At 46.4% G+C, this 17820-nt stretch overlaps 1 protein-coding gene across 1 annotated transcript in view; it reads left to right on the top strand.

Moving 5' to 3' along the window:
* Positions 1 to 822: 822 nt before the first annotated feature.
* LOC139379416 (cytochrome P450 11B, mitochondrial-like) overlaps positions 823 to 17820 on the top strand; it is a 25171-nt gene continuing 8173 nt past the window's right edge. The window contains exons 1-3 of the mRNA XM_071122230.1: positions 823 to 1151; positions 2209 to 2364; positions 2906 to 3120. Coding sequence (XP_070978331.1) covers positions 823 to 1151; positions 2209 to 2364; positions 2906 to 3120 — 700 coding nt within the window. The remainder of the gene's footprint in view (positions 1152 to 2208; positions 2365 to 2905; positions 3121 to 17820) is intronic.

Below are 17820 nucleotides of genomic sequence, written 5' to 3'. Positions count from 1 at the left end.
CTCCCTCTCTCTCACACCAACCCCCCCCCATCTCTCTCACTCTCTCTCGCTGAGTTATCTGCTGATCAGACTGTTGACAATAGAGCCAGGCTGTGAGGACGACTCGTCAGGGGAAATGATGTCATGAATGACGTCATCCCTGTGTCACTGATAGCAGAACATGGCTGTCATTGTTACTATTTGCATAGAACTGGTCTGGACCATACAGGAACTAACTGGATGAAACTGGATTGGACCTGTTACAGATCATTAGGCCCATTTGGGGCCCACACACACAGGGAAGGAATCCTAACAAGATTATAACCTTAAGTGTTGTTTTCACATATACTTCACTTTTCAGTTCCTTGTTCCCAAATATTTGTCTTGTTAATCTTTGTTTTGTACATAACCTTTGACTTTTGTGGTGTATATAAGTCAAACGCTGTCCTTATTATGTTGTTACAAAAAAACTGTTAATAAAGACTAGTTTGGTACTGACGTACTACAGAGATGTGTGTGTGCGACTGTAGGTGTGTGTGAGTGTGTGTTCCTGCGTGTCTGTGTGTGACTATGAGTGTTTGTGACTGTGTGTGCGTGTGTTAATCCTACACCATTCTGACATTTTTGTTGTGCTGTTTCTCTTGAACTTTGACCTTCTGAGACATAAATCATCACCTCTATCAGCTCTATGAGAGATGGAGGACAAACAGACGAAGGAGGAGAGGAGGGAGGGATGGAGGGATGGAGCAATAATTGAGAAGAAAAAAGCACATTTGCGCTGTAGAGAGTGGAGAGTAGCGGTGAAGCTATGAGAGTCTGTGAGGGTCATCCCTACCTCAGACCATGTGGAGTGTATCTGTGAGCCCGTCCGTGTTCCAGGGGATACAGGGGATGTGTGTGTCCGTGCGACAAGCAGCGTGTGTCAGGATACAGAGGGGGATGTGTGTGTGTCCGGCGGGGACAGTGGCAGGGCTCGGTGTGGAGGGGGTAACCCCCGCCAGAGGGGGTCCTGCGGGGAGGGGTGGAGGTAGAGGGCTGAGGCGGTTTGAGGAGATCCCCCACACGGGCAGCAGTGGCTGGCTCAACCTGGTGAAGTTCTGGAGAGAAGACAGATTTAAACTATTACACAAACACATGGAGAGGACCTTCAACACCCTCGGCCCCATTTACAGGTACCTGTGTGTGTGTGCGTGTGTGTTTGTATGAACGTGTGTGTGGCAGTGTGATACTGTGGGCCCTACCAGCTCTCACAGTCTCACATCATGTTTCTCAAACGTACATTTTCAAAGTTAATCCAAATGTCAAATGTTAAAGTTTTTAAGGTTAAGTTCAGGCAGTACCTTAACCATTAACTTGAATGGTTAAGGTACTAACTCTGAATGGTTAAGGTACTAACTCTGAATGGTTAAGGTACTAACTCTGAACGGTTAAGGTACTAACTCTGAATGGTTAAGGTACTAACTCTGAATGGTTAAGGTACTAACTCTGAATGGTTAAGGTACTAACTCTGAACGTTTAAGGTACTAACTCTGAACGGTTAAGATAGTAACTCTGAAAGGTTAAGGTACTAACTCTGAATGGTTAAGGTACTAACTCTGAATGGTTAAGGTACTAACTCTGAACGGTTAAGGTACTAACTCTGAACGGTTAAGGTAGTAACTCTGAAAGGTTAAGGTACTAACTCTGAACGGTTAAGGTAGTAACTCTGAACGGTTAAGGTATTAACTCTGAACGGTTAAGGTATTAACTCTGAATGGTTAAGGTAGTAACTCTGAAAGGTTAAGGTAGTAACTTTGAAAGGTTAAGGTATTAACTCTGAAAGGTTAAGGTATTAACTCTGAATGGTTAAGGTATTAACTCTGAACGGTTAAGGTATTAACTCTGAAAGGTTAAGGTAGTAACCGTTGGAATCAGAGGCAGATGCTGACACCCATCCACCATCCTCATCCACAACTCTCTGACAAAACTGAAACCTGCTTGAAGGTAACTGTTGCCCCTGGTGTCCAGTTTCCACGTCATCTCCCAATGTCCTCAGACATGGATGGACGTTGAATACTGACTTGTATCACTGGTGACCTGACTGGTGTCCATCCACAGGGTCTTGTACTATGGTGTGTGTGTGTGTGTGTGTGTGTGTGTGTGTGTGTGTGTGTGTGTGTGTGTGTGTGTGTGTGTGTGTGTGTGTGTGCTGTCATGTTTCATGTACTGTGTTGGGTGTGTCACCAACAGGGAGCGTCTGGGCACCCAGAGCACTGTGAATATCCTGCTGCCGTCTGACATCAGTGAGCTGTTCCGCTCTGAGGGCCTTCACCCCCGACGCATGACCCTGCAGCCATGGGCCACACACAGAGAGACACGGCAGCACAGCAAGGGAGTCTTCCTCAAGTACATACCTGTGTGTGTGTGCGTGTGTGCGTGTGTGTGTGGTCCTCTCTACCACCAGGAACGGGGCAGAGTGTATGGAGGGTGGGAATATAGTCAGTAATTTGACTGTGGTCCTCTCTACCACCAGGAACGGGGCAGAGTGTATGGAGGGTGGGAATATAGTCAGTAATTTGACTGTGGTCCTCTCTACCACCAGGAACGGGGCAGAGTGTATGGAGGGTGGGAATATAGTCAGTAATTTGACTGTGGTCCTCTCTACCACCAGGAACGGGGCAGAGTGTATGGAGGGTGGGAATATAGTCAGTAATTTGACTGTGGTCCTCTCTACCACCAGGAACGGGACAGAGTGTATGGAGGGTGGGAATATAGTCAGTAATTTGACTGTGGTCCTCTCTACCACCAGGAACGGGACAGAGTGTATGGAGGGTGGGAATATAGTCAGTAATTTGACTGTGGTCCTCTCTACCACCAGGAACGGGACAGAGTGTATGGAGGGTGGGAATATAGTCAGTAATTTGACAGTGGTCCTCTCTACCACCAGGAATGGGGCAGAGTGGCGTGCCGACCGTCTCCTGCTCAACAGGGAGGTGATGATGGCTCCTGCCGTACGTCGCTTCCTGCCCCTCCTAGACGAAGTAGCAAGGGATTTCTGTTGTCAGCTAGCGACCCGTGTGGAGAAAGAGGGAGGAAAGGAGGAGAGGGGGCACAGTCTGACTATCGACCCCAGCCCTGACCTCTTCCGCTTCGCCCTGGAAGGTTGTCTTCTTTTACATTTTCATTTTGTGTGGACGTGTTGGTGTGGATGTGTTGGTGTGGATGTGTTGGTGTGGATGTGTTGGTGTGGATGTGTTGGTATGGATGTGTTGGTGTGGATGTGTTGGTGTGGACATGTTAGTGTGGACGTGTTGGTGTGGATGTGTTGGTGTGGATGTGTTGGTGTGGATGTGTTGGTGTGGATGTGTTAGTGTGGACGTGTTGGTGTGGATGTGTGTTAGTGTGGATGTGTGTTAGTGTGGATGTGTGTTAGTGTGGATGTGTTAGTGTGGATGTGTTGGTGTGGATGTGTTGGTGTGGATGTGTTAGTGAGGACGTGTTGGTGTGGATGTGTTGGTGTGGATGTGTTGGTGTGGATGTGTTGGTGTGGATGTGTGTTAGTGTGGATGTGTTGGTGTGGATGTGTTAGTGTGGATGTGTTGGTGTGGATGTGTTAGTGTGGATGTGTTAGTGTGGATGTGTTAGTGTGGATGTGTTGGTGTGGATGTGTTAGTGTGGATGTGTTGGTGTGGATGTGTTAGTGTGGATGTGTTGGTGTGGATGTGTTAGTGTGGACGTGTTGATGTGGATGTGTGTTAGTGTGGATGTGTTGGTGTGGATGTGTGTTAGTGTGGATGTGTTAGTGTGGACGTGTTGGTGTGGATGTGTGTTAGTGTGGATGTGTGTTAGTGTGGATGTGTGTTAGTGTGGATGTGTTAGTGTGGATGTGTTGGTGTGGATGTGTTGGTGTGGATGTGTTAGTGAGGACGTGTTGGTGTGGATGTGTTGGTGTGGATGTGTTGGTGTGGATGTGTTGGTGTGGATGTGTGTTAGTGTGGATGTGTTGGTGTGGATGTGTTGGTGTGGATGTGTTGGTGTGGATGTGTTAGTGTGGATGTGTTAGTGTGGATGTGTTAGTGTGGATGTGTTAGTGTGGATGTGTTAGTGTGGATGTGTTGGTGTGGATGTGTTAGTGTGGATGTGTTGGTGTGGATGTGTTAGTGTGGACGTGTTGATGTGGATGTGTGTTAGTGTGGATGTGTTGGTGTGGATGTGTGTTAGTGTGGATGTGTTGGTGTGGATGTGTGTTAGTGTGGATGTGTTGGTGTGGATGTGTTAGTGTGGATGTGTTGGTGTGGATGTGTGTTAGTGTGGATGTGTTGGTGTGGATGTGTTAGTGTGGATGTGTTGGTGTGGATGTGTGTTAGTGTGGATGTGTTAGTGTGGATGTGTTGGTGTGGATGTGTGTTAGTGTGGATGTGTTGGTGTGGATGTGTGTTAGTGTAGATGTGTGTTAGTGTGGATGTGTTGGTGTGGATGTGTGTTAGTGTGGATGTGTTGGTGTGGATGTGTGTTAGTGTGGATGTGTTGGTGTGGATGTGTGTTAGTGTGGATGTGTTAGTGTGGACGTGTTGGTGTGGATGTGTGTTAGTGTGGATGTGTTGGTGTGGATGTGTGTTAGTGTGGATGTGTTAGTGTGGATGTGTTGGTGTCGATGTGTGTTGGTGTGGATGTGTTGGTGTGGATGTGTTAGTGTGGATGTGTTGGTGTGGATGTGTGTTAGTGTGGATGTGTTAGTGTGGATGTGTTGTTGTGGATGTGTGTTAGTGTGGATGTGTGTTAGTGTAGATGTGTGTTAGTGTGGACGTGTTGGTGTGGATGTGTGTTAGTGTGGATGTGTGTTAGTGTGGACGTGTTGGTGTGGATGTGTGTTAGTGTGGATGTGTTAGTGTGGATGTGTTGGTGTGGATGTGTTGGTATGGATGTGTGTTATTTTGGATGTGTGTTGGTGTGGATGTGTGTTAGTGTGGATGTGTTGGTGTGGATGTGTTGGTGTGGATGTGTTAGTGTGGACGTGTTGGTGTGGATGTGTTGGTGTGGATGTGTTGGTGTGGATGTGTGTTAGTGTGGATGTGTGTTAGTGTGGATGTGTTAGTGTGGATGTGTTGGTGTGGATATGTTGGTGTGGATGTGTTAGTGTGGACGTGTTGGTGTGGATGTGTTGGTGTGGATGTGTTGGTGTGGATGTGTTGGTGTGGATGTGTGTTAGTGTGGATGTGTTGGTGTGGATGTGTTAGTGTGGATGTGTTGGTGTGGATGTGTTAGTGTGGATGTGTTGGTGTGGATGTGTTAGTGTGGATGTGTTGGTGTGGATGTGTTAGTGTGGATGTGTTGGTGTGGATGTGTTAGTGTGGATGTGTTGGTGTGGATGTGTGTTAGTGTGGATGTGTTGGTGTGGATGTGTTGGTGTGGATGTGTTAGTGTGGACGTGTTGGTGTGGATGTGTTGGTGTGGATGTGTATTGGTGTGGATGTGTGTTAGTGTGGATGTGTGTTAGTGTGGATGTGTTAGTGTGGATGTGTTGGTGTGGATATGTTGGTGTGGATGTGTTAGTGTGGACGTGTTGGTGTGGATGTGTTGGTGTGGATGTGTTGGTGTGGATGTGTTGGTGTGGATGTGTGTTAGTGTGGATGTGTTGGTGTGGATGTGTTAGTGTGGATGTGTTGGTGTGGATGTGTTAGTGTGGATGTGTTGGTGTGGATGTGTTAGTGTGGATGTGTTGGTGTGGATGTGTTAGTGTGGATGTGTTGGTGTGGATGTGTTAGTGTGGACGTGTTGATGTGGATGTGTGTTAGTGTGGATGTGTTGGTGTGGATGTGTTAGTGTGGACGTGTTGGTGTGGATGTGTTGGTGTGGATGTGTTGGTGTGGATGTGTTGGTGTGGATGTGTGTTAGTGTGGATGTGTTGGTGTGGATGTGTTAGTGTGGATGTGTTGGTGTGGATGTGTTAGTGTGGATGTGTTGGTGTGGATGTGTTAGTGTGGATGTGTTGGTGTGGATGTGTTAGTGTGGATGTGTTGGTGTGGATGTGTGTTAGTGTGGATGTGTTGGTGTGGATGTGTGTTAGTGTGGATGTGTTGGTGTGGATGTGTTAGTGTGGATGTGTTGGTGTGGATGTGTGTTAGTGTGGATGTGTTGGTGTGGATGTGTTAGTGTGGATGTGTTGGTGTGGATGTGTGTTAGTGTGGATGTGCTAGTGTGGATGTGTTGGTGTGGATGTGTGTTAGTGTGGATGTGTTGGTGTGGATGTGTGTTAGTGTAGATGTGTGTTAGTGTGGACGTGTTGGTGTGGATGTGTGTTAGTGTGGATGTGTTGGTGTGGATGTGTGTTAGTGTGGATGTGTTGGTGTGGATGTGTGTTAGTGTGGATGTGTTAGTGTGGACGTGTTGGTGTGGATGTGTGTTAGTGTGGATGTGTTGGTGTGGATGTGTGTTAGTGTGGATGTGTTAGTGTGGATGTGTTGGTGTGGATGTGTGTTGGTGTGGATGTGTTGGTGTGGATGTGTGTTAGTGTGGATGTGTTAGTGTGGATGTGTTGGTGTGGATGTGTGTTAGTGTGGATGTGTTGGTGTGGATGTGTGTTAGTGTAGATGTGTGTTAGTGTGGACGTGTTGGTGTGGATGTGTGTTAGTGTGGATGTGTTGGTGTGGATGTGTGTTAGTGTGGATGTGTTGGTGTGGATGTGTGTTAGTGTGGATGTGTTAGTGTGGACGTGTTGGTGTGGATGTGTGTTAGTGTGGATGTGTTGGTGTGGATGTGTGTTAGTGTGGATGTGTTGGTGTGGATGTGTTGGTGTCGATGTGTGTTGGTGTGGATGTGTGTTAGTGTGGATGTGTGTTAGTGTGGACGTGTTAGTGTGGATGTGTGTTAGTGTGGATGTGTTAGTGTGGATGTGTTGGTGTGGATGTGTGTTAGTGTGGATGTGTTAGTGTGGATGTGTTGGTGTGGATGTGTGTTAGTGTGGATGTGTTGGTGTGGATGTGTGTTAGTGTAGATGTGTGTTAGTGTGGACGTGTTGGTGTGGATGTGTGTTAGTGTGGATGTGTTGGTGTGGATGTGTGTTAGTGTGGATGTGTTAGTGTGGATGTGTTGGTGTGGATGTGTTGGTATGGATGTGTGCTATTTTGGACGTGTGTTAGTGTGGATGTGTTAGTGTGGATGTGTTGGTGTGGATGTGTGTTAGTGTGGACATGTTGGTGTGGATGTGTGTTAGTGTGGATGTGTTGGTGTGGATGTGTTGGTGTGGATGTGTTAGTGTGGATGTGTTGGAGTGGATGTGTTAGTGTTGATGTGTTGGTGTGGATGTGTGGATGTGTTGGTGTGGATGTGTTGGTGTGGATGTGTTGGTGTTGATGTGTTAGCGTGGATGTGTGTTAGCGTGGATGTGTTGGTGTGGATGTGTATTGGTGTGGATGTGTATTGGTGTGGATGTGTTGGTGTGGATGTGTTAGTGTGGATGTGTGTTAGTGTGGATGTGTTAGTGTGGATGTGTGTTAGTGTGGATGTGTGTTAGTGTGGACGTGTTGTTGTGGATGTGTGTTAGTGTGGATGTGTTGGTGTGGATGTGTGTTAGTGTGGATGTGTTAGTGTGGATGTGTTGGTGTGGATGTGTTGGTATGGATGTGTGATATTTTGGATGTGTGTTGGTGTGGATGTGTGTTAGTGTGGATGTGTTAGTGTGGATGTGTTGGTGTGGATGTGTTAGTGTGGACGTGTTGGTGTGGATGTGTTGGTGTGGATGTGTGTTAGTGTGGATGTGTGTTAGTGTGGATGTGTTAGTGTGGATGTGTTGGTGTGGATGTGTTGGTGTGGATGTGTTGGTGTGGATGTGTTAGTGTGGACGTGTTGGTGTGGATGTGTTGGTGTGGATTTGTTGGTGTGGATGTGTTGGTGTGGATGTGTGTTAGTGTGGATGTGTTGGTGTGGATGTGTTAGTGTGGACTGTTGGTGTGGATGTGTTAGTGTGGATGTGTTGGTGTGGATGTGTTAGTGTGGATGTGTTAGTGTGGATGTGTTGGTGTGGATGTGTTAGTGTGGACGTGTTGGTGTGGATGTGTTGGTGTGGATGTGTGTTAGTGTGGATGTGTGTTAGTGTGGATGTGTTAGTGTGGATGTGTTGGTGTGGATGTGTTGGTGTGGATGTGTGTTAGTGTGGATGTGTTGGTGTGGATGTGTGTTAGTGTGGATGTGTTGGTGTGGATGTGTGTTAGTGTGGATGTGTTAGTGTGGACGTGTTGGTGTGGATGTGTGTTAGTGTGGATGTGTTGGTGTGGATGTGTGTTAGTGTGGATGTGTTAGTGTGGATGTGTTGGTGTCGATGTGTGTTGGTGTGGATGTGTTGGTGTGGATGTGTGTTAGTGTGGATGTGTTAGTGTGGATGTGTTGGTGTGGATGTGTGTTAGTGTGGATGTGTTGGTGTGGATGTGTGTTAGTGTAGATGTGTGTTAGTGTGGACGTGTTGGTGTGGATGTGTGTTAGTGTGGATGTGTTGGTGTGGATGTGTGTTAGTGTGGATGTGTTGGTGTGGATGTGTGTTAGTGTGGATGTGTTAGTGTGGACGTGTTGGTGTGGATGTGTGTTAGTGTGGATGTGTTGGTGTGGATGTGTGTTAGTGTGGATGTGTTAGTGTGGATGTGTTGGTGTCGATGTGTGTTGGTGTGGATGTGTGTTAGTGTGGATGTGTGTTAGTGTGGATGTGTTAGTGTGGATGTGTGTTAGTGTGGATGTGTTAGTGTGGATGTGTTGGTGTGGATGTGTGTTAGTGTGGATGTGTTAGTGTGGATGTGTTGGTGTGGATGTGTGTTAGTGTGGATGTGTTGGTGTGGATGTGTGTTAGTGTAGATGTGTGTTAGTGTGGACGTGTTGGTGTGGATGTGTGTTAGTGTGGATGTGTTGGTGTGGATGTGTGTTAGTGTGGATGTGTTGGTGTGGATGTGTGTTAGTGTGTTAGTGTGGATGTGTTAGTGTGGACGTGTTGGTGTGGATGTGTGTTAGTGTGGATGTGTTGGTGTGGATGTGTGTTAGTGTGGATGTGTTAGTGTGGATGTGTTGGTGTCGATGTGTGTTGGTGTGGATGTGTGTTAGTGTGGATGTGTGTTAGTGTGGATGTGTTAGTGTGGATGTGTGTTAGTGTGGATGTGTGTTAGTGTGGACGTGTTGGTGTGGATGTGTGTTGGTGTGGATGTGTTGGTGTGGATGTGTGTTAGTGTGGATGTGTTAGTGTGGATGTGTTGGTGTGGATGTGTTGGTATGGATGTGTGCTATTTTGGACGTGTGTTAGTGTGGATGTGTTAGTGTGGATGTGTTGGTGTGGATGTGTGTTAGTGTGGACATGTTGGTGTGGATGTGTGTTAGTGTGGATGTGTTGGTGTGGATGTGTTGGTGTGGATGTGTTAGTGTGGATGTGTTGGAGTGGATGTGTTAGTGTGGATGTGTTGGTGTGGATGTGTGGATGTGTTGGTGTGGATGTGTTGGTGTGGATGTGTTGGTGTTGATGTGTTAGCGTGGATGTGTGTTAGCGTGGATGTGTTGGTGTGGATGTGTATTGGTGTGGATGTGTATTGGTGTGGATGTGTTGGTGTGGATGTGTTAGTGTGGATGTGTGTTAGTGTGGATGTGTTAGTGTGGATGTGTGTTAGTGTGGATGTGTGTTAGTGTGGACGTGTTGGTGTGGATGTGTGTTAGTGTGGATGTGTTGGTGTGGATGTGTGTTAGTGTGGATGTGTTAGTGTGGATGTGTTGGTGTGGATGTGTTGGTATGGATGTGTGTTATTTTGGATGTGTGTTGGTGTGGATGTGTGTTAGTGTGGATGTGTTAGTGTGGATGTGTTGGTGTGGATGTGTTGGTGTGGATGTGTTAGTGTGGACGTGTTGGTGTGGATGTGTTGGTGTGGATGTGTTGGTGTGGATGTGTGTTAGTGTGGATGTGTGTTAGTGTGGATGTGTTAGTGTGGATGTGTTGGTGTGGATGTGTTGGTGTGGATGTGTTAGTGTGGACGTGTTGGTGTGGATGTGTTGGTGTGGATGTGTTGGTGTGGATGTGTTGGTGTGGATGTGTGTTGGTGTGGATGTGTTGGTGTGGATGTGTTAGTGTGGATGTGTTGGTGTGGATGTGTGTTGGTGTGGATGTGTTGGTGTGGATGTGTTAGTGTGGATGTGTTGGTGTGGATGTGTTAGTGTGGATGTGTTGGTGTAGATGTGTTAGTGTGGACATGTTGATGTGGATGTGTGTTAGTGTGGACATGTTGGTGTGGATGTGTGTTAGTGTGGATGTGCTGGTGTGGATGTGTTGGTGTGGATGTGTTAGTGTGGATGTGTTGGTGTGGATGTGTTAGTGTGGATGTGTTGGTGTGGATGTGTGGATGTGTTGGTGTGGATGTGTTGGTGTGGATGTGTTGGTATTGATGTGTTAGCGTGGATGTGTTGGTGTGGATGTGTATTGGTGTGGATGTGTATTGGTGTGGATGTGTTGGTGTGGATGTGTTAGTGTGGATTTGTGTTAGTGTGGATGTGTTGGTGTGGATGTGTGTTAGTGTGGATGTGTTGGTGTGGATGTGTTGGTATGGATGTGTGTTATTTTGGATGTGTGTTGGTGTGGATGTGTGTTAGTGTGGATGTGTTAGTGTGGATGTGTTGGTGTGGATGTGTGTTAGTGTGGACGTGTTGGTGTGGATGTGTGTTAGTGTGGATGTGTATTGGTGTGGATGTGTTGGTGTGGATGTGTTGGTGTGGATGTGTGTTAGTGTGGATGTGTTGGTGTGGATGTGTTGGTGTGGATGTGTATTGGTGTGGATGTGTGTTAGTGTGGATGTGTTAGTGTGGACGTGTTGGTGTGGATGTGTGTTGGTGTGGATGTGTGTTAGTGTGGATGTGTTGGTGTGGATGTGTGTTAGTGTGGATGTGTTAGTGAGGATGTGTTGGTCTGGATGTGTGTTGGTGTGGATGTGTGTTAGTATGGATGTGTGTTAGTGTGGATTTTTTTGTGTGGATGTGTTGGTGTGGATGTGTGTTAGTGTGGACATGTTGGTGTGGATGTGTGTTAGTGTGGATGTGTTGGTGTGGATGTGTTAGTGTGGATGTGTTGGTGTGGATGTGTTAGTGTGGATGTGTTGGTGTGGATGTGTGGATGTGTTGGTGTGGATGTGTTGGTGTGGATGTGTTGGTGTTGATGTGTTAGCGTGGATGTGTGTTAGCGTGGATGTGTTGGTGTGGATGTGAATTGGTGTGGATGTGTATTGGTGTGGATGTGTTGGTGTGGATGTGTTAGTGTGGATGTGTGTTAGTGTGCATGTGTTAGTGTGGATGTGTGTTAGTGTGGATGTGTGTTAGTGTGGACGTGTTGGTGTGGATGTGTGTTAGTGTGGATGTGTTGGTGTGGATGTGTGTTAGTGTGGATGTGTTAGTGTGAATGTGTTGGTGTGGATGTGTTGGTATGGATGTGTGTTATTTTGGATGTGTGTTGGTGTGGATGTGTGTTAGTGTGGATGTGTTAGTGTGGATGTGTTGGTGTGGATGTGTGTTAGTGTGGACGTGTTGGTGTGGATGTGTGTTAGTGTGGATGTGTATTGGTGTGGATGTGTATTGGTGTGGATGTGTTGGTGTGAATGTGTGTTAGTGTGGATGTGTTGGTGTGGATGTGTTGGTGTGGATGTGTATTGGTGTGGATGTGTGTTAGTGTGGAAGTGTTAGTGTGGACGTGTTGGTGTGGATGTGTGTTGGTGTGGATGTGTGTTATTTTGGATGTGTGTTAGTGTGGATGTGTTAGTGTGGATGTGTTGGTGTGGATGTGTGTTAGTGTGGACATGTTGGTGTGGATGTGTGTTAGTGTGGATGTGTTGGTGTGGATGTGTTGGTGTGGATGTGTCAGTGTGGATGTGTTGGTGTGGATGTGTTAGTGTGGATGTGTTGGTGTGGATGTGTGGATGTGTTGGTGTGGATGTGTTGGTGTGGATGTGTTGGTGTTGATGTGTTAGCGTGGATGTGTGTTAGCGTGGATGTGTTGGTGTGGATGTGTATTGGTGTGGATGTGTATTGGTGTGGATGTGTTGGTGTGGATGTGTTACTGTGGATGTGTGTTAGTGTGGATGTGTGTTAGTGTGGATGTGTGTTAGTGTGGACGTGTTGGTGTGGATGTGTGGATGTGTGTTAGTGTGGATGTGTTAGTGTGGATGTGTTGGTGTGGATGTGTTGGTATGGATGTGTGTTATTTTGGATGTGTGTTGGTGTCGATGTGTGTTAGTGTGGATGTGTTAGTGTGGATGTGTTGGTGTGGATGTGTGTTAGTGTGGACGTGTTGGTGTGGATGTGTGTTAGTGTGGATGTGTATTGGTGTGGATGTGTATTGGTGTGGATGTGTTGGTGTGGATGTGTTGGTGTGGATGTGTGTTACTGTGGATGTGTTGGTGTGGATGTGTTAGTGTGGATGTGTGTTAGTGTGCATGTGTTAGTGTGGATGTGTGTTAGTGTGGATGTGTGTTAGTGTGGACGTGTTGGTGTGGATGTGTGTTAGTGTGGATGTGTTGGTGTGGATGTGTGTTAGTGTGGATGTGTTAGTGTGAATGTGTTGGTGTGGATGTGTTGGTATGGATGTGTGTTATTTTGGATGTGTGTTGGTGTGGATGTGTGTTAGTGTGGATGTGTTAGTGTGGATGTGTTGGTGTGGATGTGTGTTAGTGTGGACGTGTTGGTGTGGATGTGTGTTAGTGTGGATGTGTATTGGTGTGGATGTGTATTGGTGTGGATGTGTTGGTGTGAATGTGTGTTAGTGTGGATGTGTTGGTGTGGATGTGTTGGTGTGGATGTGTATTGGTGTGGATGTGTGTTAGTGTGGAAGTGTTAGTGTGGACGTGTTGGTGTGGATGTGTGTTGGTGTGGATGTGTGTTATTTTGGATGTGTGTTAGTGTGGATGTGTTAGTGTGGATGTGTTGGTGTGGATGTGTGTTAGTGTGGACATGTTGGTGTGGATGTGTGTTAGTGTGGATGTGTTGGTGTGGATGTGTTGGTGTGGATGTGTCAGTGTGGATGTGTTGGTGTGGATGTGTTAGTGTGGATGTGTTGGTGTGGATGTGTGGATGTGTTGGTGTGGATGTGTTGGTGTGGATGTGTTGGTGTTGATGTGTTAGCGTGGATGTGTGTTAGCGTGGATGTGTTGGTGTGGATGTGTATTGGTGTGGATGTGTATTGGTGTGGATGTGTTGGTGTGGATGTGTTACTGTGGATGTGTGTTAGTGTGGATGTGTTAGTGTGGATGTGTGTTAGTGTGGATGTGTGTTAGTGTGGACGTGTTGGTGTGGATGTGTGGATGTGTGTTAGTGTGGATGTGTTAGTGTGGATGTGTTGGTGTGGATGTGTTGGTATGGATGTGTGTTATTTTGGATGTGTGTTGGTGTCGATGTGTGTTAGTGTGGATGTGTTGGTGTGGATGTGTTGGTGTGGATGTGTGTTAGTGTGGACGTGTTGGTGTGGATGTGTGTTAGTGTGGATGTGTATTGGTGTGGATGTGTATTGGTGTGGATGTGTTGGTGTGGATGTGTTGGTGTGGATGTGTGTTACTGTGGATGTGTTGGTGTGGATGTGTTAGTGTGGATGTGTTGGTGTGGATGTGTTGGTGTGGATGTGTGTTAGTGTGGATGTGTTAGTGTGGATGTGTTGGTGTGTTGGTGTTGGTATGGATGTGTGTTATTTTGGATGTGTGTTGGTGTGGATGTGTGTTAGTGTGGATGTGTGTTAGTGTGGATGTGTGTTGGTGTGGATGTGTTGGTGTGGATGTGTGTTAGTGTGGATGTGTTGGTGTGGATGTGTATTAGTGTGGATGTGTTAGTGTGGATGTGTTGGTGTGGATGTGTTAGTGTGGATGTGTTGGTGTGGATGTGTGGATGTGTTGGTGTGGATGTGTTGGTGTGGATGTGTGTTAGTGTGGATGTGTTAGTGTGGATGTGTTGGTGTGTTGGTGTTGGTATGGATGTGTGTTATTTTGGATGTGTGTTGGTGTGGATGTGTGTTAGTGTGGATGTGTTAGTGTGGATGTGTTAGTGTGGATGTGTTGGTGTGGATGTGTGTTAGTGTGGACGTGTTGGTGTGGATGTGTGTTAGTGTGGATGTGTTGGTGTGGATGTGTTGGTGTGGATGTGTTGGTGTGGATGTGTTAGTGTGGATGTGTTGGTGTGGATGTGTGTATTTGTTGGTGTGGATGTGTTGGTGTGGATGTGTTGGTGTGGATGTGTTGGTGTGGATGTGTGAGTGTGGACGTGTTAGTGTGGATGTGTTGGTGTGGATGTGTTGGTGTGGATGTGTATTAGTGTGGATGTGTATTAGTGTGGATGTGTTGCTGTGGATGTGTTAGTGTGGATGTGTTGGTGTGGATGTGTTAGTGTGGATGTGTTAGTGTGGATGTGTGTTAGTGTGGATGTGTTGGTGTGGACGTGTGTTAGTGTGGATGTGTTAGTGTGGATGTGTTGGTGTGGATGTGTTGGTATGGATGTGTGTTATTTTGGATGTGTGTTGGTGTGGATGTGTTAGTGTGGATGTGTTGGTGTGGATGTGTGTTAGTGTGGACGTGTTGGTGTGGATGTGTGTTAGTGTGGATGGGTTGGTGTGGATGTGTTGGTGTGGATGTGTTAGTGTGGATGTGTTGGTGTGGATGTGTTAGTGTGGATGTGTTGGTGTGGATGTGTTGGTGTGGATGTGTTGGTGTGGATGTGTTAGTGTGGATGTGTGTTAGCGTGGATGTGTTGGTGTGGATGTGTATTGGTGTGGATGTGTATTGGTGTGGATGTGTTGGTGTGGATGTGTTGGTGTGGATGTGTGTTAGTGTGGATGTGATGGTGTGGATGTGTGTTAGTGTGGATGTGTGTTAGTGTGGATGTGTGTTAGTGTGGATGTGTTGGTGTGGATGTGTGTTAGTGTAGATGTGTTGGTGTGGATGTGTGTTAGTGTGGATGTGTTGGTGTGGATGTGTGTTAGTGTGGATGTGTTAGTGTTGATGTGTTGGTGTGTTGGTGTTGGTATGGATGTGTGTTATTTTGGATGTGTGTTGGTGTGGATGTGTGTTAGTGTGGATGTGTTAGTGTGGATGTGTTAGTGTGGATGTGTTGGTGTGGATGTGTGTTAGTGTGGACGTGTTGGTGTGGATGTGTGTTAGTGTGGATGTGTTGGTGTGGATGTGTTGGTGTGGATGTGTTGGTGTGGATGTGTTAGTGTGGATGTGTTGGTGTGGATGTGTGGATGTGTTGGTGTGGATGTGTTGGTGTGGATGTGTTGGTGTGGATGTGTTGGTATGGATGTGTTGGTGTGGATGTGTTGGTGTGGACGTGTTAGTGTGGACGTGTTGGTGTGGATGTGTTGGTGTGGATGTGTTGGTGTGGATGTGTTGGTGTGGATGTGATGGTGTGGACGTGTTGGTGTGGATGTGTGTTAGTGTGGATGTGTTAGTGTGGATGTGTTGGTGTAGATGTGTTAGTGTGGACGTGTTGGTGTGGATGTGTTAGTGTGGATGTGTTGGTGTGGATGTGTTGGTGTGGATGTGTGTAAGTGTGGATGTTTTAGTGTGGATGTGTTGGTGTGGATGTGTTAGTGTGGATGTGTGTTAGTGTGGATGTGTTGGTGTGGACGTGTGTTAGTGTGGATGTGTTAGTGTGGATGTGTTGGTGTGGATGTGTTGGTATGGATGTGTGTTATTTTGGATGTGTGTTGGTGTGGATGTGTTAGTGTGGATGTGTTGGTGTGGATGTGTGTTAGTGTGGACGTGTTGGTGTGGATGTGTGTTAGTGTGGATGGGTTGGTGTGGATGTGTTGGTGTGGATGTGTTAGTGTGGATGTGTTGGTGTGGATGTGTTAGTGTGGATGTGTTGGTGTGGATGTGTTGGTGTGGATGTGTTGGTGTGGATGTGTTGGTCTGGATGTGTGTTGGTGTGGATGTGTGTTAGTGTGGATGTGTGTTAGTGTGGATGTGTGTTAGTGTGGATTTGTTGGTGTGGATGTGTTAGTGTGGATGTGTTGGTGTGGATGTGTTGGTGTGGATGTGTTGGTGTGGATGTGTTGGTCTGGATGTGTGTTGGTGTGGATGTGTGTTAGTGTGGATGTGTGTTAGTGTGGATGTGTGTTAGTGTGGATTTGTTGGTGTGGATGTGTGTTAGTGTGGATGTGTTGGTGTGGATGTGTGTTAGTGTGGATGTGTTAGTGTTGATGTGTTGGTGTGTTGGTGTTGGTATGGATGTGTGTTATTTTGGATGTGTGTTGGTGTGGATGTGTGTTAGTGTGGATGTGTTAGTGTGGATGTGTTGGTGTGGATGTGTGTTAGTGTGGACGTGTTGGTGTGGATGTGTGTTAGTGTGGATGTGTTGGTGTGGATGTGTTGGTGTGGATGTGTTAGTGTGGATGTGTTGGTGTGGATGTGTTAGTGTGGATGTGTTGGTGTGGATGTGTGGATGTGTTGGTGTGGATGTGTTGGTGTGCATGTGTTGGTGTGGATGTGTTAGTGTGGATGTGTGTTAGTGTGGATGTGTTGGTGTGGATGTGTATTGGTGTGGATGTGTATTGGTGTGGATGTGTTGGTGTGGATGTGTTGGTGTGGATGTGTGTTAGTGTGGATGTGTTGTGTGGATGTGTTAGTGTGGATGTGTTGGTGTGGATGTGTTAGTGTGGATGTGTTGGTGTGGATGTGTGGATGTGTTGGTGTGGATGTGTTGGTGTGCATGTGTTGGTGTGGATGTGTTAGTGTGGATGTGTGTTAGTGTGGATGTGTTGGTGTGGATGTGTATTGGTGTGGATGTGTATTGGTGTGGATGTGTTGGTGTGGATGTGTTGGTGTGGATGTGTGTTAGTGTGGATGTGTTGTTGTGGATGTGTTGGTTTGGATGTGTATTGGTGTGGATGTGATGGTGTGGATGTGTTGGTGTGGTTGTGTTGGTGTGGATGTGTTAGTGTGGATGTGTTAGTGTGGATGTGTTTGTGTGGTTGTTTTGGCGTGGATGAATCTCTCTCTTTCTCAGTCTTTCTCTCTCAGTCTCTCTCAGTCTCTCTGTCTCACTCTGTCTCTCTCAGTCTCTCAGTCTTTCTGTCTCACTCTCTCTCTCTCTCTCTCTCTCTCTGTCTTTCTCTGTATCTCTCTTTCTCTCTTTCTCTCTCAGTCTCTCTGTCTCTCTCTGTCTCTCTCAGTCTCTGTCTCACTCTGTCTCTCTCAGTCTCTCAGTCTCTCTGTCTCTCTTTGTCTCTCTCAGTCTCTCTGTCTCTCTCTTTCTCTCTCAGTCTCTGTCTCTCTGTCTCACTCAGTCTCTCAGTCTCTCTGTCTCTCTCTTTCTCTCTCAGTCTCTCAGTCTCTCTGTCTCTCTCTGTCGCTCTCAGTCTCTCTCTCTCTCAGTCTTTCTATATATCTCTCAGTTTCTCTCAGTTTCGGTTCATCTCGGTTAATTTCAATTCATTTCAATTCAAGGGGATTTATTGGCATTGGAAACATGTTTAAACATATTAAATAAACAAATGTGAAATAAACAATAAAAACATGTACAGTAAACACTGCATTCACAAACGTTCTAAAGGAATAAATATCATATTATGTCTATATACAGTGTTGTAACAATGTGCAAATAGTTAAAGTACAAAAGGGAAAATAAATCAACAAGGGTGTTTGTTCTAAACTGGTTGCCCTTTTTAAACCTTTATTTAACTAGGCAAGTCAGTTTAAGAAAAATTCTTATTTACAATGACGGCCTACACCGGTCAAACCCAAACAACGCTGGGCCAATTGTGCGCCGCCCTATGGGACTCCCAGTCACAGCCAGTTGTGATCCAGCCTGGATTCAAACCAGGGTTTCTGTAGTGATGCCTCTAGCACTGAGATGCAGTGCCTTGGACCGGTGCGCCAC

Source organism: Oncorhynchus clarkii, chromosome 2 (genome assembly GCF_045791955.1).
Source record: "Oncorhynchus clarkii lewisi isolate Uvic-CL-2024 chromosome 2, UVic_Ocla_1.0, whole genome shotgun sequence".
In the NCBI taxonomy this organism is placed as follows: Eukaryota; Metazoa; Chordata; class Actinopteri; order Salmoniformes; family Salmonidae; genus Oncorhynchus; species Oncorhynchus clarkii.
This window is presented reverse-complemented; position numbering and strand designations above follow the sequence as displayed.